The sequence below is a fragment of the Petromyzon marinus genome, unplaced genomic scaffold (genome assembly GCF_048934315.1).
Source record: "Petromyzon marinus isolate PM22_M1 ecotype Great Lakes invasive population unplaced genomic scaffold, UKy_Petmar_22M1.pri1.0 PM_Scaffold_98, whole genome shotgun sequence".
Classification (NCBI taxonomy): Eukaryota; Metazoa; Chordata; class Hyperoartia; order Petromyzontiformes; family Petromyzontidae; genus Petromyzon; species Petromyzon marinus.
The window spans coordinates 179,410-206,319 of NW_027423708.1; the positions used below are offsets into that span (position 1 = coordinate 179,410).

At 48.8% G+C, this 26,910-nt stretch overlaps 1 protein-coding gene and 1 long non-coding RNA gene across 2 annotated transcripts in view; both read right to left on the reverse strand.

The window, feature by feature from the left end:
- Positions 1–1,973: 1,973 nt before the first annotated feature.
- LOC142923968 (uncharacterized) lies at positions 1,974–11,255 on the reverse strand. Its single transcript, XR_012941083.1, has 3 exons — positions 10,274–11,255; positions 8,752–8,834; positions 1,974–5,093 (listed from the first exon to the last, which is right to left on the reverse strand). It is a non-coding gene; the product is annotated as an uncharacterized LOC142923968 (long non-coding RNA).
- Positions 11,256–11,261: 6 nt separating this feature from the next.
- Positions 11,262–26,910, reverse strand: part of LOC116957562 (vacuolar protein sorting-associated protein 53 homolog) — a 29,514-nt gene continuing 13,865 nt past the window's right edge. Inside the window, exons 6-9 of the mRNA XM_076065004.1 lie at positions 25,479–25,616; positions 21,262–21,356; positions 14,095–14,394; positions 11,262–11,735 (exon numbers count right to left, since the gene is read on the reverse strand). Coding sequence (XP_075921119.1) covers positions 11,576–11,735; positions 14,095–14,394; positions 21,262–21,356; positions 25,479–25,616 — 693 coding nt within the window. The 3' untranslated portion in view covers positions 11,262–11,575. The remainder of the gene's footprint in view (positions 11,736–14,094; positions 14,395–21,261; positions 21,357–25,478; positions 25,617–26,910) is intronic.

Sequence of the window (26,910 nt, forward strand, 5' to 3'; positions counted from 1 at the left end):
GTGATGGTGAGTGTTGGTGAGTATATTGGTGAGTGTATTGGTGAGTATTGGTGAGTGTTGGTGAGTGTTGGTGAGTATATTGGTGAGTATGTTGGTGAGTGTTGGTGAGTATATTGGTGAGTGTGTTGGTGAGTATATTGGTGAGTGTTTTGGTGAGTATATTGGTGAGTATATTGGTGAGTATATTGGTGAGTGTTGGTGAGTATATTGGTGAGTATATTGGTGAGTGTTGGTGAGTATACTGGTGAGTATATTGGTGAGTGTTGGTGAGTATATTGGTGAGTATATTGGTGAGTATATTGGTGAGTGTTGGTAAGTATATTGGTGAGTATATTGGTGAGTGTTGGTGAGTATATTGGTGAGTATATTGGTGAGTATATTGGTGAGTGATGGTGAGTGTGTTGGTGAGTATTGGTGAGTGTTGGTGAGTGTATTGGTGAGTATTGGTGAGTGTTGGTGAGTGTTGGTGAGTGATGGTGAGTGTATTGGTGAGTGATGGTGAGTGTATTGGTGAGTATTGGTGAGTATTGGTGAGTATTGGTGAGTGATGGTGAGTGTTGGTGAGTATATTGGTGAGTGTATTGGTGAGTATTGGTGAGTGTATTGGTGAGTGTTGGTGAGTGTATCGGTGAGTGTTGGTGAGTGTGTTGGTGAGTATTGGTGAGTGATGGTGAGTATTGGTGAGTGTTGGTGAGTGTGTTGGTGAGTGTGTTGGTGAGTGTGTTGGTGAGTGAGTTGGTGAGTGTGTTGGTGAGTGTTGGTGAGTGATGGTGAGTATTGGTGAGTGATGGTGAGTGTATTGGTGAGTGTGTTGGTGAGTGTTGGTGAGTGATGGTGAGTATTGGTGAGTGATGGTGAGTGTATTGGTGAGTGTGATGGTGAGTGTTGGTGAGTGTTGGTGAGTATATTGGTGAGTATATTGGTGAGTGTTGGTGAGTGTTGGTGAGTATATTGGTGAGTATGTTGGTGAGTGTTGGTGAGTATATTGGTGAGTGTGTTGCTGAGTATATTGGTGAGTGTTTTGGTGAGTATATTGGTGAGTATATTGGTGAGTATATTGGTGAGTGTTGGTGAGTATATTGGTGAGTATATTGGTGAGTGTTGGTGAGTATACTGGTGAGTATATTGGTGAGTATATTGGTGAGTATATTGGTGAGTGATGGTGAGTGTGTTGGTGAGTATTGGTGAGTGTTGGTGAGTGTATTGGTGAGTATTGGTGAGTATTGGTGAGTGTTGGTGAGTGTTGGTGAGTGATGGTGAGTGTATTGGTGAGTGATGGTGAGTGTATTGGTGAGTGTTGGTGAGTGTATCGGTGAGTGTTGGTGAGTGATGGTGAGTGTATCGGTGAGTGTTGGTGAGTATATTGGTGAGTGTATTGGTGAGTATATTGGTGAGTATTGGTGAGTATATTGGTGAGTGTATTGGTGAGTGTTGGTGAGTGATGGTGAGTGTTGGTGAGTGTGTTGGTGAGTGATGGTGAGTATATTGGTGAGTATATTGGTGAGTGATGGTGAGTGTTGGTGAATGTGTTGGTGAGTGATGGTGAGTATGGGTGAGTGTATTGGTGAGTGTTGCTGAGTGATGGTGAGTATATTGGTGAGTATATTGGTGAGTGTTGGTGAGTATTGGTGAGTATATTGGTGAGTATTGGTGAGTATATTGGTGAGTGTTGGTGAGTGTATCGGTGAGTGTTGGTGAGTGATGGTGAGTGTATCGGTGAGTGTTGGTGAGTATATTGGTGAGTGTATTTGTGAGTATATTGGTGAGTATATTGGTGAGTGATGGTGAGTATATTGGTGAGTGTATTGGTTAGTGTTGGTGAGTGTATTGGTGAGTGATGGTGAGTATATTGGTGAGTGTATTGGTGAGTGTATTGGTGAGTGTTTACCTTGCTCATGGCTGTGAGTGCCGGGTCACAGGCTGAGTCCAAGTCCTGGACGAGAAGCTGAATACAATGTGAGATCACCCTGTAGATAAAGTTAGTTAGTGTGGTAGTTAGTGTGGTAGTTAGTGTTAGTTATTGTGGTAGTTAGTGTGGTAGTTAGTGTGGTAGTTAGTGTTAGTTAGTGTGTTAGTTAGTGTGGTAGTTAGTGTGGTAGTTAGTGTGGTAGTTAGTGTGGTAGTTAGTGTGGTGGTTAGTGTGGTAGTTAGTGTTAGTTAGTGTGGTAGTTAGTGTTAGTTAGTGTGGTAGTTAGTGTGGTAGTCATTGTGGTAGTTAGTGTGGTAGTTAGTGTGGTAGTTAGTGTGGTAGTTAGTGTGGTAGTTAGTTAGTGTGGTAGTTAGTGTTAGTTAGTGTTAGTTAGTGTTAGTTAGTGTGGTAGTTAGTGTTAGTTAGTGTGGTAGTTAGTGTGGTAGTTAGTGTTAGTTAGTGTGGTAGTTAGTGTTAGTTAGTGTGGTAGTTAGTGTTAGTTAGTGTTAGTTAGTGTTAGTTAGTGTGGTAGTTAGTGTGGTAGTTAGTGTTCGTTAGTGTGGTAGTTAGTGTGTTAGTTAGTGTGGTAGTTAGTGTGGTAGTTAGTGTTAGTTAGTGTGGTAGTTAGTGTGGTAGTTAGTGTGTTAGTGTGGTAGTTAGTGTTAGTTAGTGTGTTAGTTAGTGTTAGTTAGTGTGGTAGTTAGTGTTAGTTAGTGTGGTAGTTAGTGTTAGTTAGTGTGGTAGTTAGTGTGGTAGTTAGTGTGGTAGTTAGTGTGGTAGTTAGTGTGGTAGTTAGTGTTAGTTAGTGTGGTAGTTAGTGTTAGTTAGTGTGGTAGTTAGTGTGGTAGTTAGTGTTAGTTAGTGTGTTAGTTAGTGTTAGTTAGTGTGGTAGTTAGTGTGGTAGTTAGTGTTAGTTAGTGTGGTAGTTAGTGTGGTAGTTAGTGTTAGTTAGTGTTAGTTAGTGTGTTAGTTAGTTAGTGTGGTAGTTAGTGTTAGTTAGTGTTAGTTAGTGTTAGTTAGTGTGGTAGTTAGTGTGGTAGTTAGTGTGGTAGTTAGTGTGGTAGTTAATGTGGTAGTTAGTGTGTTAGTTAGTGTGGTAGTTAGTGTGGTAGTTAGTGTGGTAGTTAGTGTTAGTTAGTGTGGTAGTTAGTGTGGTAGTTAGTGTGGTAGTTAGTGTTAGTTAGTGTGGTAGTTAGTGTGGTAGTTAGTGTGGTAGTTAGTGTTAGTTAGTGTGGTAGTTAGCGTGGTAGTTAGTGTGGTAGTTAGTGGTAGTTAGTGTGGTAGTTAGTGTGGTAGTTAGTGTGGTAGTTAGTGTTAGTTAGTGTTAGTTAGTGTTAGTTAGTGTGGTAGTTAGTGTGGTAGTTAGTGTGGTAGTTAGTGTGGTAGTTAGTGTTAGTTAGTGTGGTAGTTAGTGTGGTAGTTAGTGTGGTAGTTAGTGTGGTAGTTAGTGTGGTAGTTAGTGTTAGTTAGTGTGGTAGTTAGTGGTAGTTAGTGTGGTAGTTAGTGTTAGTTAGTGTGGTAGTTAGTGTGGTAGTTAGTGTGGTAGTTAGTGTTAGTTAGTGTTAGTTAGTGTGGTAGTTAGTGTTAGTTAGTGTGGTAGTTAGTGTGGTAGTTAGTGTTAGTTAGTGTTAGTTAGTGTGGTAGTTAGTGTGGTAGTTAGTGTGGTAGTGAGAAGCTGAATACAATGTGAGATCACCCTGTAGATAGAGTTAGTGTTAGTTAGTGTGGTAGTTAGTGTTAGTTAGTGAGGTAGTTAGTGTGGTAGTTAGTGTGGTAGTTAGTGTTAGTTAGTGTGGTAGTTAGTGTTAGTTAGTGAGGTAGTTAGTGTGGTAGTTAGTGTGGTAGTTAGTGTTAGTTAGTGTGGTAGTTAGTGTGGTAGTTAGTGTTAGTTAGTGTGGTAGTTAGTGTTAGTTAGTGTGGTAGTTAGTGAGGTAGTTAGTGTTAGTTAGTGAGGTAGTTAGTGTTAGTTAGTGTTAGTTAGTGTGGTAGTTAGTGAGGTAGTTAGTGTGGTAGTGAGGTAGTTAGTGAGGTAGTTAGTGTGGTAGTTAGTGTTAGTTAGTGTGGTAGTTAGTGAGGTAGTTAGTGTGGTAGTTAGTGTTAGTTAGTGTGGTAGTTAGTGAGGTAGTTAGTGTGGTAGTGAGGTAGTTAGTGAGGTAGTTAGTTAGTGAGAAGCTGAATACAATGTGAGATCACCCTGTAGAGAGGTAGTTAGTGTGGTAGTTAGTGTGGTAGTTAGTGTGGTAGTTCGTGTTAGTTAGTGTGGTAGTTAGTGTGGTAGTTAGTGTGGTAGTTCGTGTTAGTTAGTGTTAGTTAGTGTGGTAGTTAGTGTGGTAGTTAGTGTGGTAGTTCGTGTTAGTTAGTGTTAGTTAGTGTGGTAGTTAGTGTTAGTTAGTGAGTTAGTGTGGTAGTTAGTGAGTTAGTTAGTGTGGTAGTTAGTGAGGTAGTGAGAAGCTGAATACGTGAGATCACCCTGTAGATAAAGTTAGTGTTAGTTAGTGAGGTAGTTAGTGTGGTAGTTAGTGTTAGTTAGTGTGGTAGTTAGTGTGGTAGTTAGTGTTAGTTAGTGAGGTAGTTAGTGTGTTAGTTAGTGTGGTAGTTAGTGTTAGTTAGTGTGTTAGTTAGTGTGGTAGTTAGTGTTAGTTAGTGTGGTAGTTAGTGTGGTAGTGTGTTAGTTAGTGAGGTAGTTAGTGTTAGTTAGTGTGGTAGTTAGTGTGGTAGTTAGTGTGGTAGTTAGTGTGTTAGTTCGTGTTAGTTAGTGTTAGTTAGTGTGGTAGTTAGTGTGGTAGTTAGTGTGGTAGTTAAGTGTGGTAGTTAGTGTGGTAGTTAGTGTGTTAGTTAGTGTGGTAGTTAGTGTGTTAGTTAGTGTGGTAGTTAGTGTTAGTTAGTGTGGTAGTTAGTGTGGTAGTTAGTGTTAGTTAGTGTGGTAGTTAGTGTTAGTTAGTGTGGTAGTTAGTGAGGTAGTTAGTGTTAGTTAGTGAGGTAGTTAGTGTTAGTTAGTGAGGTAGTTAGTGTGGTAGTTAGTGTTAGTTAGTGTGGTAGTTAGTGTTAGTTAGTGTGGTAGTTAGTGAGGTAGTTAGTGTTAGTTAGTGAGGTAGTTAGTGTGTTAGTTAGTGAGGTAGTTAGTGAGGTAGTTAGTGTGGTAGTTAGTGAGTTAGTGAGAAGCTGAATACAATGTGAGATCACCCTGTACATAGAGGTAGTTAGTGTTAGTGTGTTAGTTAGTGTGGTAGTTAGTGTGGTAGTTAGTAACTGAGTGACTGAGTGAGTGACTGAGTGAGTGACTGAGTGAGTGACTAAGTGACTGACTGAGTGAGTGACTGAGTGAGTGACTGAGTGACTGAGTGAGTGACTGAGTGACTGAGTGAGTGAGTGACTGAGTGAGTGACTGACTGAGTGAGTGACTGAGTGAGTGACTGAGTGAGTGACTGAGTGAGTGACTGAGTGACTGAGTGAATGACTGAGTGACTGAGTGAGTGACTGAGTGAGTGACTGAGTGACTGAGTAACTGAGTGAGTGACTGAGTGAGTGACTGAGTGACTGAGTGAGTGACTGAGTGACTGATTGAGTGAGTGACTGAGTGACTGAGTGACTGACTGAGTGAGTGACTGAGTGACTGAGTGAGTGACTGACTGAGTGACTGAGTGACTGACTGACTGACTGAGTGACTGAGTGAGTGAGTGACTGAGTGAGTGACTGAGTGAGTAACTGAGTGAGTAACTGAGTGACTGAGTGAGTGACTGAGTGAGTGACTGAGTGAGTGACTGAGTGACTGAGTGACTGAGTGAGTGACTGAGTGAGTGACTGAGTGAGTGACTGACTGAGTCAGTGAGTGACTGACTGAGTGAGTGAGTGACTGACTGAGTGACTGAGTGAGTGACTGAGTGACTGAGTGACTGACTGAGTGAGTGACTGAGTGAGTGACTGAGTGAGTGACTGAGTGACTGAGTGACTGAGTGAGTGACTGATTGAGTGAGTGACTGACTGAGTGACTGAGTGACTGACTGAGTGACTGAGTGACTGAGTGACTGAGTGAGAAACTGACTGAGTGACTGACTGAGTGACTGAGTGAGTGAGTGACTGAGTGAGTGACTGAGTGAGTGACTGAGTGACTGAGTGACTGAGTGACTGACTGAGTGACTGAGTGACTGACTGAGTGACTGAGTGACTGAGTGACTGACTGACTGAGTGACTGACTGACTGAGTGACTGAGTGAGTGACTGACTGAGTGACTGAGTGACTGACTGAGTGACTGAGTGACTGAGTGAGTGACTGAATGACTGACTGAGTGACTGAGTGACTGAGTGAGTGACTGACTGAGTGACTGACTGAGTGACTGAGTGACTGACTGAGTGACTGACTGAGTGACTGAGTGACTGAGTGACTGACTCACGCGCTGAAGGAGTGACTGAGTGACTGATTGACTGAGTGACTGAGTGACTGAGTGAGTGACTGAGTGACTGAGTGAGTGACTGACTGACTGACTGAGTGACTGACTGAGTGACTGAGTGACTGACTGACTGACTGACTGACTGACTGAGTGACTGAGTGACTGACTGAGTGACTGACTGAGTGACTGACTGAGTGACTGAGTGACTGAGTGACTGACTGAGTGACTGACTGAGTGACTGACTGACTGAGTGACTGACTGAGTGACTGAGTGACTGACTGAGTGACTGAGTGACTGACTGAGTGACTGGCTGACTGAGTGACTGAGTGACTGACTGAGTGACTGAGTGACTGAGTGACTGACTGAGTGACTGAGTGACTGACTGAGTGACTGACTGAGTGAGTCACTGAGTGACTGACTGACTGAGTCACTGAGTGACTGAGTGCCTGACTGAGTGACTGACTGAGTGACTGACTGAGTGACTGAGTGACTGACTGAGTGACTGAGTGAGTGACTGAGTGACTGAGTGGCTGAGTGAGTGACTGAGTGAGTGAGTGAGTGACTGAGTGGCTGAGTGAGTGACTGAGTGACTGACTGAGTGACTGACTAAGTGGCTGAGTGAGTGACTGAGTGAGTGACTGAGTGACTGACTGAGTGACTGACTGAGTGGCTGAGTGAGTGAGTGAGTGGCTGACTGACTGAGCGACTGAGTGAGTGACTGAGTGAGTGAGTGACTGACTGAGTGACTGACTGAGTGACTGAGTGACTGAGTGACTGAGTGACTGAGTGAGTGAGTGACTGACTGAGTGACTGACTGAGTGACTGACTGAGTGACTGAGTGACTGAGTGAGTGACTGAGTGAGTGACTGAGTGAGTGAGTGACTGAGTGACTGAGTGAGTGACTGACTGAGTGACTGACTGAGTGACTGACTGAGTGACTGAGTGAGTGACTGACTGAGTGACTGAGTGACTGAGTGAGTGACTGAGTGACTGAGTGACTGACTGAGTGACTGAGTGACTGAGTGACTGACTGAGTGACTGAGTGAGTGACTGAGTGAGTGAGTGAGTGGCTGAGTGAGTGACTGAGTGAGTGAGTGGCTGAGTGAGTGACTGAGTGACTGACTGAGTGACTGACTAAGTGGCTGAGTGAGTGACTGAGTGAGTGACTGAGTGACTGACTGAGTGACTGACTGAGTGGCTGAGTGAGTGAGTGAGTGGCTGACTGACTGAGCGACTGAGTGAGTGACTAGGTGAGTGAGTGACTGACTGAGTGACTGACTGAGTGACTGAGTGACTGAGTGAGTGAGTGAGTGACTGAGTGAGTGACTGAGTGAGTGACTGACTGAGTGACTGAGTGAGTGACTGAGTGACTGAGTGAGTGAGTGACTGAGTGAGTGACTGAGTGACTGAGTGAGTGAGTGACTGAGTGACTGAGTGAGTGACTGACTGAGTGACTGACTGAGTGACTGACTGAGTGACTGAATGAGTGACTGACTGAGTGACTGAGTGACTGAGTGACTGACTGAGTGACTGACTGAGTGACTGAGTGAGTGAGTGACTGACTGAGTGACTGAGTGAGTGAGTGACTGAGTGACTGAGTGAGTGACTGACTGAGTGACTGAGTGACTGAGTGAGTGACTGACTGAGTGACTGAGTGAGTGACTGAGTGACTGACTGAGTGACTGACTGAGTGACTGACTGAGTGACTGACTGAGTGACTGAGTGACTGAGTGAGTGAGTGACTGAGTGAGTGACTGAGTGAGTGACTGAGTGACTGAGTGAGTGACTGAGTGACTGACTGAGTGACTGACTGAGTGACTGACTGAGTGACTGAGTGAGTGACTGACTGAGTGACTGAGTGAGTGAGTGAGTGACTGACTGAGTGACTGACTGACTGAGTGACTGAGTGACTGAGTGAGTGACTGAGTGAGTAACTGAGTGACTGAGTGACTGAGTGACTGACGGAGTGACTGACTGAGTGAGTCACTGAGTGACTGAGTGAGTGACTGACTGAGTGACTGACTGAGTGAGTCACTGACTGAGTGACTGACTGACTGAGTGACTGACTGAGTGACTGACTGAGTGACTGAGTGAGTGACTGACTGAGTGACTGAGTGACTGAGTGAGTGAGTGACTGAGTGAGTGACTGAGTGAGTGACTGAGTGACTGAGTGACTGACTGAGTGACTGAGTGAGTGACTGACTGAGTGACTGAGTGAGTGAGTGACTGAGTGAGTGACTGAGTGACTGACTGAGTGACTGACTGACTGAGTGACTGAGTGACTGAGTGAGTGACTGAGTGAGTAACTGAGTGACTGAGTGACTGACTGAGTGACTGACTGAGTGAGTCACTGAGTGACTGAGTGAGTGACTGACTGAGTGACTGACTGAGTGAGTCACTGACTGAGTGACTGACTGACTGAGTGACTGACTGAGTGACTGAGTGACTGACTCACGCGCTGAAGGAGTCTGTCTCAGCCACGAGGTTAATTTTGTCCGCTAGGCTGGGCTCAACTTTCTCCTTCAGCTTTTCCTCCAACTGCAGCACACAGACACACAGACACACATATACATAGACACACACAGAGAAACACACACACACAGACACACACACAGACACACACACAGACACACACACACACAGAGACACACACACAGACACACACACACAGCTACACACACAGACACACACACAGACACACACACAGACACACACACACACAGACACACACAGACACACACAGACACACACAGAGACACACACAGACAGACAGACACACACAGCTACACACACACAGCTACACACACAGACACACACACACAGACACAGACACACACAGCTACACACACACAGCTACACACACACACACAGACACACACACACACACACAGACACACACACAGACACACACACAGACACACACAGACACACACACACACACAACTACACACAGCTACACACACACACACAGACACACACACAGACACACACACAGACACACACACAGGTACACACACACACAGACACACACACACACAGCTACACACACAGACACACACACACAGACACACACACAGACACACACACAGCTACACACACACAGACACACACACAGACACACACACACAGACACACACACAGACACACACACACACAGACACACACAGACACACACACACACACAGCTACACACACACAGACACACAAACAGACACACACACAGACACACACACAGACACACACAGGTACACACACACAGCTACACACACACAACTACACACACACACAGATACAGACAGATACATACATACAGATACATACACACACACATACACACAGACACACACAGACACACACACAGACACACACACACACACAACAACAACAACAACAACCGCCATTCGCCACTAAGTGGCGGTGACGTCACCACGACGCTTGTGCCAGGCTATGTGCACCCTGAGGCCACGTGAAGTGTCGAACGCCCGCTGGCAGGAGGTCACGGGGCAGACCCAGGTGCCACGGGTCAACTGACTACTATACACTACACTATACACTACACTATACACTACACTATACACTACACTATACACTACACTATACACTACACTACTATACACTACACTATACACTACACTACTATACACTACACTACTATACACTACACTATACACTACACTACACACGAGACTACACTACACTATACACTACACTATACACACTACACTACACTACACACTACACTACACACCACACTATACACTACACTATACACACTACACTACACACTATACACTACACACTATACACTACACTATACACACTACACTATACTATACACTACACTATACACTACACTACACTACTATACACTACACTATACACTACACTATACACTACACACTACACTACACACTACACTATACACTACACACTACACTACACTATACACTACACTACACTATACACTACACCATCACCTGCTGTGTGGTGGCAAGGCAATACTCAGCGGTGCTCAGCACGGTACAGATGAGGCCCAGCTCATCAGCAGTGAAACGTGTTGTGTCGTTACTACACTATACACTACACTACACACTACACTATACACTACACTATACACTACACTATACACTACACTATACACTACACCACACACTACACTACACACTACACTAAACACTACACTATACACTACACACTACACTATACACTACACACTATACTCTACACTATACACTACACTATACACTACACTATACTCTACACTATACACTACACTATACACTACACTACACACTACACTATACACTACACCATCACCTGCTGTGTGGTGGCAAGGCAATACTCTGCGGTGCTCAGCACGGTACAGATGAGGCCCAGCTCATCAGCAGTGAAACGTGTTGTGTCGTTACTACACTATACACTACACTATACACTACACTACACTATACACTACACTATACACTACACTATCACCTGCTGTGTGGTGGCAAGGCAATACTCTGCGGTGCTCAGCACGGTACAGATGAGGCCCAGCTCATCAGCAGTGAAACGTGTTGTGTCGTTACTACACTATACACTACACTATACACTACACTACACACTACACTACACTATACACTACACTATACACTACACCATCACCTGCTGTGTGGTGGCAAGGCAATACTCTGCGGTGCTCAGCACGGTACAGATGAGGCCCAGCTCATCAGCAGTGAAACGTGTTGTGTCGTTACTACACTATACACTACACTATACACTACACTACACTATACACTACACTATACACTACACTACACTATACACTACACTATACACTACACTATCACCTGCTGTGTGGTGGCAAGGCAATACTCTGCGGTGCTCAGCACGGTACAGATGAGGCCCAGCTCATCAGCAGTGAAACGTGTTGTGTCGTTACTACACTATACACTACACTATACACTACACACTACACTACACCATCACCTGCTGTGTGGTGGCAAGGCAATACTCGGCGGTGCTCAGCACGGTACAGATGAGGCCCAGCTCATCAGCAGTGAAACGTGTTGTGTCGTTACTACACTATACACTACACTATACACTACACACTACACCATCACCTGCTGTGTGGTGGCAAGGCAATACTCTGCGGTGCTCAGCACGGTACAGATGAGGCCCAGCTCATCAGCAGTGAAACGTGTTGTGTCGTTACTACACTATACACTACACTACACACTACACTATACACTACACTATACACTACACTATACACTACACTACACTATACACTACACTATACACTACACTATCACCTGCTGTGTGGTGGCAAGGCAATACTCGGCGGTGCTCAGCACGGTACAGATGAGGCCCAGCTCATCAGCAGTGAAACGTGTTGTGTCAGTCGCATCTCTGTCCTTGAGCAGGCTCGAGATGGTGAGACCCACACTGCCACTGGGAGTCCTACACACACACACACATACACACACACACATACACACACAGGTACATACACACACACACACAGATACATACACACACAGATATACACACACACACACACAGGTACATACACACACACAGATACACACACACACAGATACATACACACACACACAGGTACACACACATACACACACACAGATACATACACACACACAGGTACATACACACAGATACACATACATACACACACATACATACACACAGATATATACACACACACACACACAGGTACATATACACACACACACAGATACATACACACACACAGATACATACACACATACATACATACACACACACGTACATACACACACACACAGAGATACATACACATACACACACACAGAGATACATACACACACACACACAGGTACACACAGAGATACATACACACACACACAGGTACACACATACATACACACACATACACACACACACAGATACATACACACAGATACACACACACACAGATACACACACACACAGATACACACACACACACATACACACACACACACATACACACACAGGTACACACATACACACACAGGTACACACTTACATACACACACACATACAGGTACACACACACACACGTACACACACGTACAGGTTAAACACTCACACACACAGGTACACACACACATACACATACATACATACACACACGTACAGGTTAAACACTCACACACACAGGTACACACACACATACACACAGATACACACAGATACATACACAAAGATACATACACACACACAGGTTAAACACTCTCACACACACACATACACACACACAGATACACATACACAGATACATACACACACAGATGCACACACACACACAGGTACACACACACACAGGTACACACACACAGATACACACACACAGATACACACATACATACACACACATACAGATACACATACACACATACACACACATACAGATACAGATACACATACACACATACATACACACACACAGGTACACACACATCCATACCCACACAGGTACACACACACATACATACACACAGGTACAGGTTAAACACTCACTCACTCACTCACACACACACAGGTACACACACACACGTACACACACACACAGGTACACACACAGGTACACACACAGGTACACACATACACACACAAACATACACACACACACAGGTACACACACACATACACACACACACATACACACACACACACATGTACACACACACACAGGTACACACACACACACAGATACACACACATACATACACACAGGTACACACACATACATACACACATACACACACACATACATACACACATACACACATATACATACACACATACACACGTACACACATACATACACACACATACACACATACACAGGTACACACACACGTACACACATACACACAGGTTAAACACGTACACACACACACAGGTTAAACACTCACTCACTCACACACGTACACACATGTACACGCACGTACACACACACACACAGGTACACACACACGTACACACACACACACGTACACACACCCACCCACACACCCACACCCACACACACGTACACACACGTACACACACGTACACACACAGGTACACACACACACACGTACACAGGTACACACACACGTACACACACACACATACACCCACTCACACACACACACGTACACCCACACCCACACACAGGTACACACGCAGATACACACGTACACACCCACACACAGGTACACACACACACACGTACACAGGTACACACACACGTACACACACACACACACCCACTCACACACACACACGTACACCCACCCACACAGGTACACACACAGGTACACACATACACACACACACAGGTACACACATACACACAGACACGAATACACACACATACACACACCCACTCACACACGTACACCCACCCACACCCACACACAGGTACACACGCAGGTACACATGTACACACCCACACACAGGTACACACATACACACCCACACACATACACACCCACCCACACACCCACCCACCCACCCACACACACGTACACCCACACACACGTACACCTACACACACGTACACCCACACACACACCTACCCACCCACACACACCCACCCACACCCACACACCCACACACACCCACACCCACCCACCCACACACCCACACCCACCCACCCACACACACACCCACACACACCCACACACCCACACACCCACCCACACCCACCCACCCACACACACACACCCACACACCCACCCACACACACCCACCCACACCACCACCACCACCCCACACACCACCCCCCACGCACTTAGGCAGGATGTGTTGGAGGACGCGTGTGGCATATTCCTGCAGGTGCTTCTGGAATACGGCGGCCAGCCCCAGCAAGGCCTCGCCACGGCTCAGCTGGGAACACTGCACAAGGCACCGCTTGTAGTACACAAAGAGGTCGGCACAGCTTGGCAGCACCGCTCCACCAGCGGCACCACCACCACCGGCACCGGTGCCACCGGCACCGCCGCCCGGTTGTGGTGCCGGTGGTGGCGGTGGTTGTGGCGCTGGTGGTGGCCGAGCTTCCTGGGCAAAGCGCTGGATCAGCTGGGTCAGGTTCCTGCCGGGGAGGAGGGTGAGAGGTGGCGGTGGTGACGGTGACGGTGTTGGTGGTGGTGTGTGGTGGTGTGGTGGTGTGGTGTAGTGTAGTGTGGTGTGGTGGTGTAGTGTGGTGTGGTGGTGGTGTGGTGGTGGTGTGGTGGTGGTGGTGTGGTGGTGGTGGTGTGGTGGTGTGGTGTGGTGGTGTGATGGTGGTGGTGTTGGTGTGGTGTGTGGTGTGGTGGTGGTGTGGTGGTGTAGTGTGGTGTAGTGTTGGTGTGGTGGTGTTGGTGACGGTGGTGTGGTGGTGGTGGTGTGGTGGTGTAGTGTGGGGGTGGTGTTGGTGGTGTGATGGTGGTGGTGTGGTGGTGGTGGTGTAGTGGTGTGTGGTGTGGTGTGGTGACGGTGGCGGTGTGGTGTAGTGTGGTGTAGTGGTGTAGTGTAGTGGTGTAGTGTAGTGGTGTAGTGTAGTGTATAGTGTATTGTAGTGGTGTAGTGGTGTAGTGTGGTGGTGTAGTGTAGTGGTGTAGTGTGGTGGTGTAGTGTAGTGTATAGTGTATTGTAGTGGTGTAGTGGTGTAGTGTAGTGGTGTAGTGTAGTGGTGTAGTGTAGTGTATAGTGTATTGTAGTGGTGTAGTGGTGTAGTGTGGTGGTGTAGTGTAGTGTAGTGGTGTAGTGTAGTGGTGTAGTGTAGTGGTGTAGTAGTGTAGTGGTGTAGTGTAGTAGTGTAGTGTATAGTGTATTGTAGTGGTGTAGTGGTGTAGTGTAGTGGTGTAGTGTAGTGGTGTAGTGGTGTAGGTTAGTGGTGTAGTGTAGTAGTGTAGTGTATAGTGTATTGTAGTGGTGTAGTGGTGTAGTGTAGTGGTGTAGTGTAGTGGTGTAGTGGTGTAGTGTAGTAGTGTAGTGGTGTAGTGTAGTGGTGTAGTGTAGTGGTGTAGTGTAGTGTATAGTGTAGTGTAGTGGTGTAGTGTAGTGTATAGTGTAGTGTAGTGGTGTAGTGTAGTGGTGTAGTGTAGTGTATAGTGTAGTGTAGTGGTGTAGTGTAGTGTATAGTGTAGTGTAGTGGTGTGGTGTGTAGTGGTGTAGTGTAGTGGTGGTCAGTGTGTCTCAGAGTGTGTCAGTGTCTCTGTGTGTCTCTGTGTGTCCCTCAGTGTCTCTCTGTCTCTCAGTGTCTCAGTGTGTCTCACTGTCAGTGTGTCTCAGTGTATCTCAGTGTGTCTCTGTGTCTCAGTGTCTCTGTGTGTCTCAGTGTGTCTCAGTGTCTGTGTGTCTCAGTGTGTCTCAGTGTGTCTCAGTGTCTCAGTGTGTGTCTGTGTGTCTCTGTGTGTGTCTCAGTGTGTCTCTGTGTGTCTCAGTGTCTCAGTGTCTCTGTGTGTGTGTCAGTGTGTCTCAGTGTGTCTCTGTGTATCTCAGTGTGTCTCTGTGTGTCTCTCTGTGTCTCTGTGTGTCTCTGTGTGTCTCTGTGTGTCTCAGTGTGTCTCTGTGTGTCTCTGTGTGTCTCAGTGTGTCTCAGTGTGTCTCAGTGTGTCTCAGTGTGTCTCAGTCTGTGTCAGTGTGTCTCAGTGTCTCTGTGTGTCTCAGTGTGTCTCTCAGTCTCTCAGTGTGTCTCAGTGTGTCTCTGTGTGTCTCTGTGTGTCTGTGTCTCAGTATGTCTCTGTGTGTCTCTGTGTGTCTCTGTGTGTCTCTGTGTGTCTCTGTGTGTCTCAGTCTGTGTCAGTGTGTCTCAGTGTCTCTGTGTGTCTCAGTGTGTCTCTCAGTCTCTCAGTGTGTCTCAGTGTGTCTCTGTGTGTCTCAGTGTGTCTGTGTCTCAGTATGTCTCTGTGTGTCTCAGTGTGTCTCTGTGTGTCTCTGTGTGTCTCAATGTGTCTCAGTGTGTCTCAGTGTCTCAGTGTCTCAGTGTCTCTCAGTGTCTCAGTGTGTCTCAGTGTGTCTCAGTGTGTCTCAGTGTGTCTCAATGTCTCAGTGTGTCTCAGTGTGTCTGTGTGTCTGTGTGTCTCAGTGTGTCTCAGTGTGTCTGTGTCTCAGTGTGTCTCAATGTCTCAGTGTGTCTCTGTGTGTCTCAGTGTCTCAGTGTGTCTCAGTGTGTCTCAGTGTGTCTCAGTGTGTCTGTGTGTGTCTGTGTGTCTCTGTGTGTCTCAGTGTGTCTCTGTGTGTCTCAGTGTGTCTCAGTGTCTCTGTGTGTCTCAGTGTCTCAGTGTGTCTCAGTGTGTCTCAGTGTGTCTCAGTGTATCAGTGTGTCTCAGTGTGTCTCAGTGTGTCTCAGTGTGTCTCTGTGTGTCTAAGTGTGTCTCAGTATGTCTCTGTGTCTCAGTGTGTCTCTGTGTGTCTCAATGTGTCTCAATGTGTCTCAGTGTCTCAGTGTCTCAGTGTCTCTCAGTCTCTCAGTGTGTCTCAGTGTCTCTCAGTGTGTCTCAGTGTGTCTCAGTGTGTCTCAATGTCTCAGTGTGTCTCAGTGTCTCTGTGTGTCTCTGTGTGTCTCAGTGTATCTCAGTGTCTCAGTGTGTCTCAGTGTGTCTCAGTGTCTCTGTGTGTCTCAGTGTGTCTCAGTGTGTCTCTGTGTGTCTCAGTGTGTCTCAGTGTCTCTGTGTCTCAGTGTGTCTCAGTGTCTCTGTGTGTCTCTGTGTGTGTCTCTGTGTCTTAGTGTCTCAGTGTGTCTCAGTGTGTCTCAGTGTGTCTCTGTGTGTCTCAGAGTGTCTCAGTGTGTCTCAGGGTGTCTCAGTGTGTCTCAGTGTGTCTCTCTGTGTCTCAGTGTGTCTCTGTGTGTCTCAGTGTGTCTCAGTGTGTCTCTGTGTGTCTCAGTGTCTCTGTGTGTCTCTGTGTGTCTCTGTGTGTCTCAGTGTGTCTCTGTGTGTCTCAGTGTCTCTGTGTGTCTCTGTGTGTCTCAGTGTGTCTCAGTGTGTCACTGTGTGTCTCAGTGTGTCTGTGTGTCTCAGTGTGTCTCTGTGTGTCTCAGTGTGTCTGTGTGTCTCAGTGTGTCTCCGTGTGTCTCAATGTGTCTCAGTGTGTCTCTGTGTGTCTCTGTGTCTCAGTGTCTCAGCGTGTCTCAGCGTGTCTCAGTGTCTCTGTGTGTCTCAATGTGTCTCAGTGTGTCTCAGTGTGCCTCAGTGTCTGTGTGTCTCAGTGTCTGTGTGTCTCAGTGTATCAGTGTCTCAGTGTGTTTCAGTGTGTCTCTGTGTGTGTCTCTGTGTGTGTCTCATTGTGTCTCTGTGTGTGTCTCTGTGTGTGTCTCAGTGTGTCTCAGTGTCTCAGTGTCTCTGTGTCTCTGTGTCTCTCAGTGTGTCTCAGTGTGTCTCAGTGTCTCTGTGTCTCTCAGTGTGTCTCAGTGTGTCAGTGTCTCAGTGTCTCAGTGTGTCTCTGTGTGTCTCTGTGTGTCTCAGTGTGTCTCTGTGTGTGTCTCAGTGTGTCTCAGTGTGTCTCTGTGTGTCTCTGTGTGTCTCTGTCTCAGTGTGTCTCTGTGTGTCTCTGTGTGTCTCTGTGTGTCTCAGTGTCTCTGTGTCTCTGTGTCTCAGTGTGTCTCAGTGTGTCTCTGTGTGTCTCAGTGTGTCTCAGTGTGTCTCAGTGTCTCAGTGTGTCTCAGTGTGTCTCAGTGTCTCAGTGTGTGTCTGTGTGTGTCTGTGTGTCTCAGTGTGTCTCAGTGTCTCAGAGTGTCTCAGTGTGTCTCAGTGTGTCTCTGTGTGTCTCAGTGTGTCTCAGTGTCTCTGTGTGTCTCAGTGTGTCTCCGTGTGTGTCTCAGTGTGTCTCAGTGTGTCTCTGTGTGTCTGTGTGTGTCAGTGTCTCAGTGTCTCAGTGTGTCTCTGTGTGTCTCAGTGTGTCTCTGTGTGTCTCTGTGTGTCTCTGTGTGTCTGTGTGTGTCTCTGTGTGTCTCAGTGTGTCTCAGTGTCTCAGTGTGTCTCTGTGTGTCTCTGTGTGTCTCTGTGTGTCTGTGTGTGTCTCTGTGTGTCTGTGTGTGTCTGTGTGTGTCTCAGTGTCTCAGTGTGTCTCTGTGTGTCTCAGTGTGTCTCTGTGTGTCTCAGTGTGTCTCAGTGTGTCTCAGTGTGTCTCTGTGTGTGTCTCAGTGTCTCTGTGTGTCTGTGTGTCTCAGTGTGTCTCAGTGTCTCTCAGTGTGTCTCTGTGTGTCTCAGTGTCTCTGTGTGTCTCAGTGTGTCTCTGTGTGTCTCAGTGTGTCTCTCTGTGTCTCAGTGTCTCTGTGTCTCAGTGTGTCTCAGTGTGTCTCTGTGTGTCTCTGTGTGTCTCAGTGTCTCTGTGTCTCTGTGTGTCTCAGTGTGTCTCTGTGTGTCTCAGTGTCTCTGTGTGTCTCTGTGTGTCTCTGTGTGTCTCTGTGTGTCTCAGTGTGTCTCTGTGTCTCTGTGTGTCTCAGAGTGTCTCAGAGTGTCTCTGTGTGTCTCAGTGTCTCAGTGTGTCTCAGTGTGTCTCTGTGTGTCTCAGTGTGTCTCAATGTGTCTCAGTGTCTCTGTGTGTCTCTGTGTGTCTCAGTGTGTCTGTGTGTCTCAGTGTGTCTCAGTGTGTCTCTGTGTGTCTCAGTGTCTCTGTGTGTCTCAGTGTGTCTCAGTGTGTCTCTGTGTCTCAGTGTCTCAGAGTGTCTCTGTGTGTCTCAGTGTCTCAGTGTCTCAGTGTGTCTCAGTGTGTCTCAGTGTGTCTCAGTGTGTCTGTGTGTCTCAGTGTGTCTGTGTGTGTCTCTGTGTGTCTCTGTGTGTCTCAGTGTGTCTCAGTGTGTCTCTGTGTGTCTGTGTGTGTCTCAGTGTGTCTCAGTGTGTCTCAGTGTCTCAGTGTCTCTGTGTGTCTCTGTGTGTCTCAGTGTGTCTCTGTGTGTCTGTGTGTGTCTCAGTGTGTCTCTGTGTGTCTCAGTGTCTCAGTGTGTCTCAGTGTGTCTCAGTGTGTCTCAGTGTGTCTCTGTGTGTCTCTGTGTGTCTCAGTCTGTCTGAGTGTGTCTCAGTGTCTCAGTGTGTCTCTGTGTGTCTCTGTGTGTCTCTGTGTGTCAGTGTCTCTGTGTGTCTCAGTGTGTCTCAGTGTGTCTCTGTGTCTCAGTGTCTCAGTGTGTCTCAGTGTGTCTCAGTGTGTCTCTGTGTGTCTCTGTGTGTCTCAGTGTGTCTCAGTGTGTCTCTGTGTGTCTCAGTGTGTCTCAGTGTGTCTCAGTGTGTCTCAGAGTGTCTCAGTGTGTCTCTGTGTGTCTCAGTGTCTCAGTGTGTCTCAGTGTGTCTCAGTGTGTCTCTGTGTGTCTCTGTGTGTCTCAGTGTGTCTCTGTGTGTCTCAGTGTCTCAGTGTGTCTCAGAGTGTCTCAGTGTGTCTCTGTGTGTCTCTGTGTGTCTCAGTGTGTCTCAGTGTGTCTCAGTGTGTCTCAGAGTGTCTCAGTGTGTCTCTGTGTGTCTCAGTGTCTCAGTGTGTCTCAGTGTGTCTCAGTGTGTCTCAGTGTCTCTGTGTGTCTCTGTGTGTCTCAGTGTGTCTCAGTGTGTCTCAGTGTGTCTCAGTGTGTCTCAGTGTGTCTCAGTGTGTCTCAGTGTGTCTCTGTGTGTCTCAGTGTCTCAGTGTGTCTCAGTGTGTCTCAGTGTGTCTCAGTGTGTCTCAGTGTCTCAGTGTGTCTCAGTCTGTCTCTGTGTGTCTCAATGTGTCTCAGTGTCTCTGTGTGTCTCTGTGTGTGTCTCTGTGTGTCTCAGTGTCTCAGTGTGTCTCAGTGTGTCTCAGTGTCTCTGTGTGTCTCAGTGTCTCAGTATCTCAGTGTCTCAGTGTCTGTGTGTCTCAGTGTGTCTGTGTGTGTGTGTGTCTCAGTGTCTCAGTGTTTCTCAGTGTGTCTCAGTGTCTGTGTGTGTCTCAGTGTCTCAGTGTGTCTCTGTGTCTCAGTGTCTGTGTGTCTCTGTGTGTCTGTGTGTCTCTGTGTGTCTGTGTCTCAGTGTGTCTCTGTGTGTGTCTCTGTGTGTGTCTCTGTGTGTCTCTGTGTGTCTCTGTGTGTGTCTCTGTGTGTCTCTGTGTGTCTCAGTGTGTCTCAGTGTGTCTGTGTGTGTCTCAGTGTATCTCAGTGTGTCTCCGCGTGTCTCAGCGTGTCTCTGTGTGTCTCTGTGTGTGTCTCAGTGTGTCTCTGTGTGTGTCTGTGTGTGTCTCTGTGTGTGTCTGTGTGTGTCTCAGTGTGTCTCTGTGTGTGTCTCTGTGTGTCTCACCTGTCCTGCGACTCTTAGTGTGTCTCAGTGTCTCAGTGTGTCTCTGTGAGTGTCTCAGTGTCTCCGTGTGTCTCTCTGTGTGTCTGTGTGTGTCTGTGTGTGTCTGTGTGTCTCTGTGTGTCTCTGTGTGTCTCTGTGTGTGTCTGTGTGTGTCTCTGTGTGTCTATGTGTGTGTCTCTGTGTCTGTCTCAGTATCTCCGTGTGTCTCAGTGTGTCTCAGTGTCTCAGTGTGTCTGTGTGTCTCAGTGTCTCCGTGTGTCTCCGTGTGTCTCCGTGTGTGTCTCTGTGTGTCTCTGTGTGTGTCTCTGTGTGTGTCTCTGTGTGTCTCAGTGTCTCAGTGTTTCTGTGTGTGTCTCTGTGTGTCTCTGTGTGTGTCTCTGTGTGTGTCTGTGTGTGTCTCACCTGTCCTGCGACTCTCAGTGTGTCTCTGTGTCTCAGTGTGTCTCAGTGTGTGTCTGTGTGTGTCTGTGTGTGTCTGTGTGTGTCTGTGTGTGTCTGTGTGTGTCTGTGTGTGTCTCACCTGTCCTGCGACTCTCAGTGTGTCTCTGTGTCTCAGTGTGTCTCAGTGTGTGTCTGTGTGTGTCTGTGTGTGTCTGTGTGTGTCTCTGTGTGTGTGTCTGTGTGTGTCTGTGTGTGTCTCACCTGTCCTGCGACTCTCAGTGTGTCTCTGTGTCTCAGTGTGTCTCAGTGTGTCTCTGTGTGTCTCTGTGTGTCTCTGTGTGTGTCTGTGTGTGTCTCACCTGTCCTGCGACTCGATGTACACGTTGAGGTGCGGCTCGAAGCACTTGCAGATGATTCCGTGGAAGGGGCTCTCAGCCACCAGCGCCTTGCGAGGCTGCACACAGACAAAGGTGCCCCAGGTAGCCTTCAGCACAGCGCAGGGGCAAGTGCTGTGAGTAGCAGCAGCAGCAGCGTCAGTCACTCAGTCAGTCAGTCACTCACTCAGTCAGTCACTCACTCAGTCAGTCACTCACTCAGTCACTCACTCACTCAGTCACTCACTCAGTCACTCAGTCACTCACTCAGTCAGTCACTCAGTCACTCAGTCACTCACTCAGTCACTCAGTCACTCAGTCAGTCACTCAGTCACTCAGTCACTCAGTCACTCACTCAGTCACTCACACACTCAGTCACTCAGTCACTCACTCAGTCACTCACTCAGTCACTCACTCAGTCACTCAGTCAGTCAGTCACTCACTCAGTCACTCACTCAGTCACTCAGTCACTCAGTCACTCACTCAGTCACTCAGTCACTCACTCACTACTCACTCAGGCACTCAGTCAGTCAGTCACTCACTCAGTCACTCAGTCACTCACTCAGTCACTCACTCACTCAGTCACTCACTCAGTCACTCACTCAGTCACTCACTCAGTCACTCAGTCACTCACTCACACACTCAGCCACTCACTCAGTCACTCAGTCACTCACTCACCCACTCACTCACACACTCAGTCACTCACTCACCCACTCACTCACTCACACACTCAGTCACTCACTCACTCACACAGTCACTCAGTCACTCACTCACACACTCAGTCACACACTCAGCCACTCACTCACTCACACAGTCACTCAGTCACTCACTCACACACTCAGTCACTCACTCAGTCACTCACACACTCAGTCACTCACTCACCCACTCACTCAGTCACTCACTCAGTCAGTCACTCAGTCACACACTCAGTCACTCACTCACACACTCACTCAGTCAGTCACTCACTCACACACTCAGTCACTCAGTCAGACACTCAGTCACTCAGTCACTCACTCACTCACTCACCCACTCACTCAGTCACTCACTCACTCACTCAGTCACTCACTCAGTCACTCACTCACTCACTCAGTCACTCAGTCACACAGTCACTCAGTCACTCACACACTCACTCAGTCACACACTCAGTCACTCAGTCACTCACTCACTCACACACTCAGTCACTCACACACTCACTCGAACACTCACTCACACACTCAGCCACTCACTCAGTCACTCAGTCACTCACTCACCCACCCACCCACTCACACTCACTCACTCAGTCACTCACTCAGTCACTCAGTCACTCACACACTCACTCACTCAGTCACTCACTCAGTCACTAACACACTCAGTCACTCACTCACTCACACACTCACTCACACACTCAGTCACTCACACACTCACTCGAACACTCACTCACACACTCAGCCACTCACTCAGTCACTCAGTCACTCACTCACCCACCCACCCACCCACTCAAACTCACTCACTCAGTCACTCACTCAGTCACTCAGTCACTCACACACTCAGTCACTCAGTCACTCACTCACACAGTCACTCAGTCACTCACTCACACACTCAGTCACTCACTCACACACTCAGTCACTCACTCAGTCACTCAGTCACTCACACACTCAGTCACTCAGTCAGTCACTCACTCACTCAGTCATTCACACACACACACAGTCACTCACTCACTCAGTCACTCACACACTCAGTCACACAGTAACACACACACACAGTAACACACACACACAGTAACACACACACACAGTAACACACACACACAGTAACACACACACAGTAACACACACACACAGTAACACACACACAGTAACACACACACAGTAACACACACACACAGTGACACACAGTAACACACACACACAGGTACACACAGTAACACACACACACAGACACACACACAGTAACACACACACAGTAACACACACACACAGGTACACACAGTAACACACACACAGTAACACACACACAGTAACACACACAGGTACACACAGTAACACACACAGTAACCCACACACACAGGTACACACAGTAACACACACACAGGTACACACAGTAACACACACACAGGTATACACAGTAACACACACACACACAGTAACACACACACAGTAACACACACACACAGGTACACACAGTAACACACACACAGTAACACACACACAGTAACACACAGTAACACACACACACAGTAACACATACACACAGGTACACACAGTAACACACACACTCACACAGGTACACACACACACAGGTACACACAGTAACACACACAGGTACACACAGTAACACACACACAGTAACACACACACAGGTACACACAGTAACACACACACACACAGGTATACACAGTAACACACACACACAGGTACACACAGTAACACACACACACACAGGTACACACAGTAACACACACACAGACACACACACACAGTAACACACACACAGGTACACACAGTAACACACACAGTAACACACACAGTAACACACACACACAGTAACACACACACAGTAACACACACACACAGTAACACACACAGGTACACACAGTAACACACAGGTACACACAGTAACACACACACAGGTACACACAGTAACACACACACATACACAGGTACACACAGTAACACACACACACAGGTACACACAGTAACACACACACACACAGGTACACACAGTAACACACACACAGGTACACACAGTAACACGCACACATAGGTACACATAGTAACACACACACACACGTATACACAGTAACACACACACATAGGTACACACAGTAACACACACACACACAGTAACACACACACAGGTACACACAGTAACACACACACAGTAACACACACACAGGTACACACAGTAACACACACAGGTACACACAGTAACACACACACAGTAACACACACACACAGGTACACACAGTAACACACACACAGGTACACACAGTAACACACACACAGGTACACACAGTAACACACACACAGGTACACACAGTAACACACACACAGGTACACACAGTAACACACACAGTAACACACACACACATAGGTACACACAGTAACACAAACACACAGGTACACACAGGTACAAAGACAAAGATCCCCCGTGTAGCCTTAACAGACTGTAGGGGCAAGTGCTGTTAGCGAGCACCTATGAAGGCCGGAACGGTACACGAGGGGGTGGGTGGCCAGCACCACGCCCGACCGCCTTTGTCTCCCCAGTGGCGATGTTTACACACCGCACCAGGTACTCATTTGAGGCTGAGTCGACCTAGGGGAGGCCCGGGACTGGTTCAGATAATAACACACACACACAGGTACACACAGTAACACACACACACACACAGGTACACACAGTAACACACACACAGGTACACACAGTAACACACACACACAGGTACACACAGTAACACACACACAGGTACACACACACACAGTAACACACACGTACACACAGTAACACACACACACAGGTACACACACACACACACATACGGGTACATACACACAGACAGACAGGTACACACAGTAACACACACACACACACAGGTACACACACACAGGTACACACACACACAGGTACACACACACACAGGTACACACACACAGGTACACACACACAGGTACACACACACTCATAGATACACATACACACACAGTAACACACACACATAGATACACATACACACAGTAACACACACACACAGGTACACACACACACACAGTAACACACACACAGTAACACACACACACAGGTACACACACACACAGTAACACACACACACAGGTACACACACACACACATACACACACACACAGGTACACACACACACAGGTACACACAGTAACCCCACGTGATCCCCACGTGGTCCACCTGGGTCCCCACGTGATCCCCTGTGACCCCACGTGACCCCACGTGATCCCCACGTGACCCCCTGTGACCCCACATGGTTCCCCACGTGACCCCCTGTGACCCCCTGTGACCCCCTGGGTGCCCACGTGGTCCCCTGGGTCCCCACGTGATCCCCACGTGATCCCCACGTGGTCCCCTGGGTGCCCACGTGGTCCCCTGGGTCCCCACGTGGTCCCCACGTGGTCCCCACGTGACCCCACGTGACCCCCTGTGACCCCCTGGGTGCCCACGTGGTCCCCTGGGTCCCCACGTGGTCCCCACAGGACCTTGTCGAGCTCCGTCTCCCGCTGAGAGCCGGATTCACCGTGGGCCTCCGCCTCCTCAGCCTCAGCATCCTCAGCCTCCGCCTCCTCAGCCCCAGCGAAGGAATTCTCCCCAGACACCGCAGACGGCAGCTTGGGTGTCTGTGGGGGAGACACGGGGGGGAGACACGGGGAGACACGGGGGAGACAAGGGGGAGACACGGGGAGACACGGGGGAGACACGGGGGAGACACGGGGGAGAGACACGGGGAGAGAGACACGGGGAGAGAGACATGGGGAGACACGGGGGGGGAGACACGGGGAGACAAGGGGGAGACACGGGGAGACACGGGGGAGACACGGGGGAGACACGGGGGAGACAAGGGGGAGACACGGGGAGAGAGACACGGGGGGGGGAGACACGGGGGGGGGGAGACACGGGGAGACACGGGGGAGACACGGGGAGACAAGGGGGGAGAGACACGGGGGGGAGACGCGGGGGGGAGACACGGGGGGAGAGACACGGGGAGAGAGACACGGGGAGAGAGACACGGGGAGACACGGGGGAGAGACACGGGGGGGGAGACACGGGGAGAGAGACACGGGGGGGAGACACGGGGAGACAAGGGGGGAGAGACACGGGGGGAGAGACACGGGGGGGAGACACGGGGGGGAGACACGGGGAGACACGGGGGGGAGACACGGGGGGACACGGGGAGAGACACAGAAGGAGAGACACGGGGAGACAAGGGGGAGACACGGGGGGAGACACGCGGAGACACGGGGGGGGAGACACGGGGGGAGACACGGGGAGACACGGGGGAGAGACACGGGGGGGGAGACACGGGGGTGGAGACACGGGGGAGAGACACGGGGGGGGAGACACGGGGGTGGAGACACGGGGGAGAGACACGGGGAGAGAGACACGGGGGAGAGACACGGGGGAGAGACACGGGGAGAGAGACACGGGGAGAGACACGGGGGGAGAGACACGGGGGGAGAGACACGGGGAGAGAGACACGGGGAGAGACACGGGGGGGGAGACACGGGGGGAGAGACACGGGGAGAGAGACACGGGGAGAGAGACACGGGGAGAGAGACACGGGGAGACACGGGGGGGGAGACACGGGGGGGAGACACGGGGGGGAGACACGGGGGGGAGACACGGGGGGAGAGACACGGGGGGGGAGACACGGGGAGAGAGACACGGGGGGGAGACACGGGGAGAGAGACACGGGGAGAGAGACACGGGGAGAGAGACACGGGGAGACACGGGGGGGGAGACACGGGGGGGAGACACGGGGGGGAGACACGGGGGGAGAGACGCGGGGGGAGAGACACGGGGGGGAGACACGGGGGGGGGAGACACGGGGAGACATGGGGAGAGACACGGGGAGAGAGACACGGGGGGGGGAGACACGGGGGGAGAGACACGGGGGGAGAGACACGGGGGGGA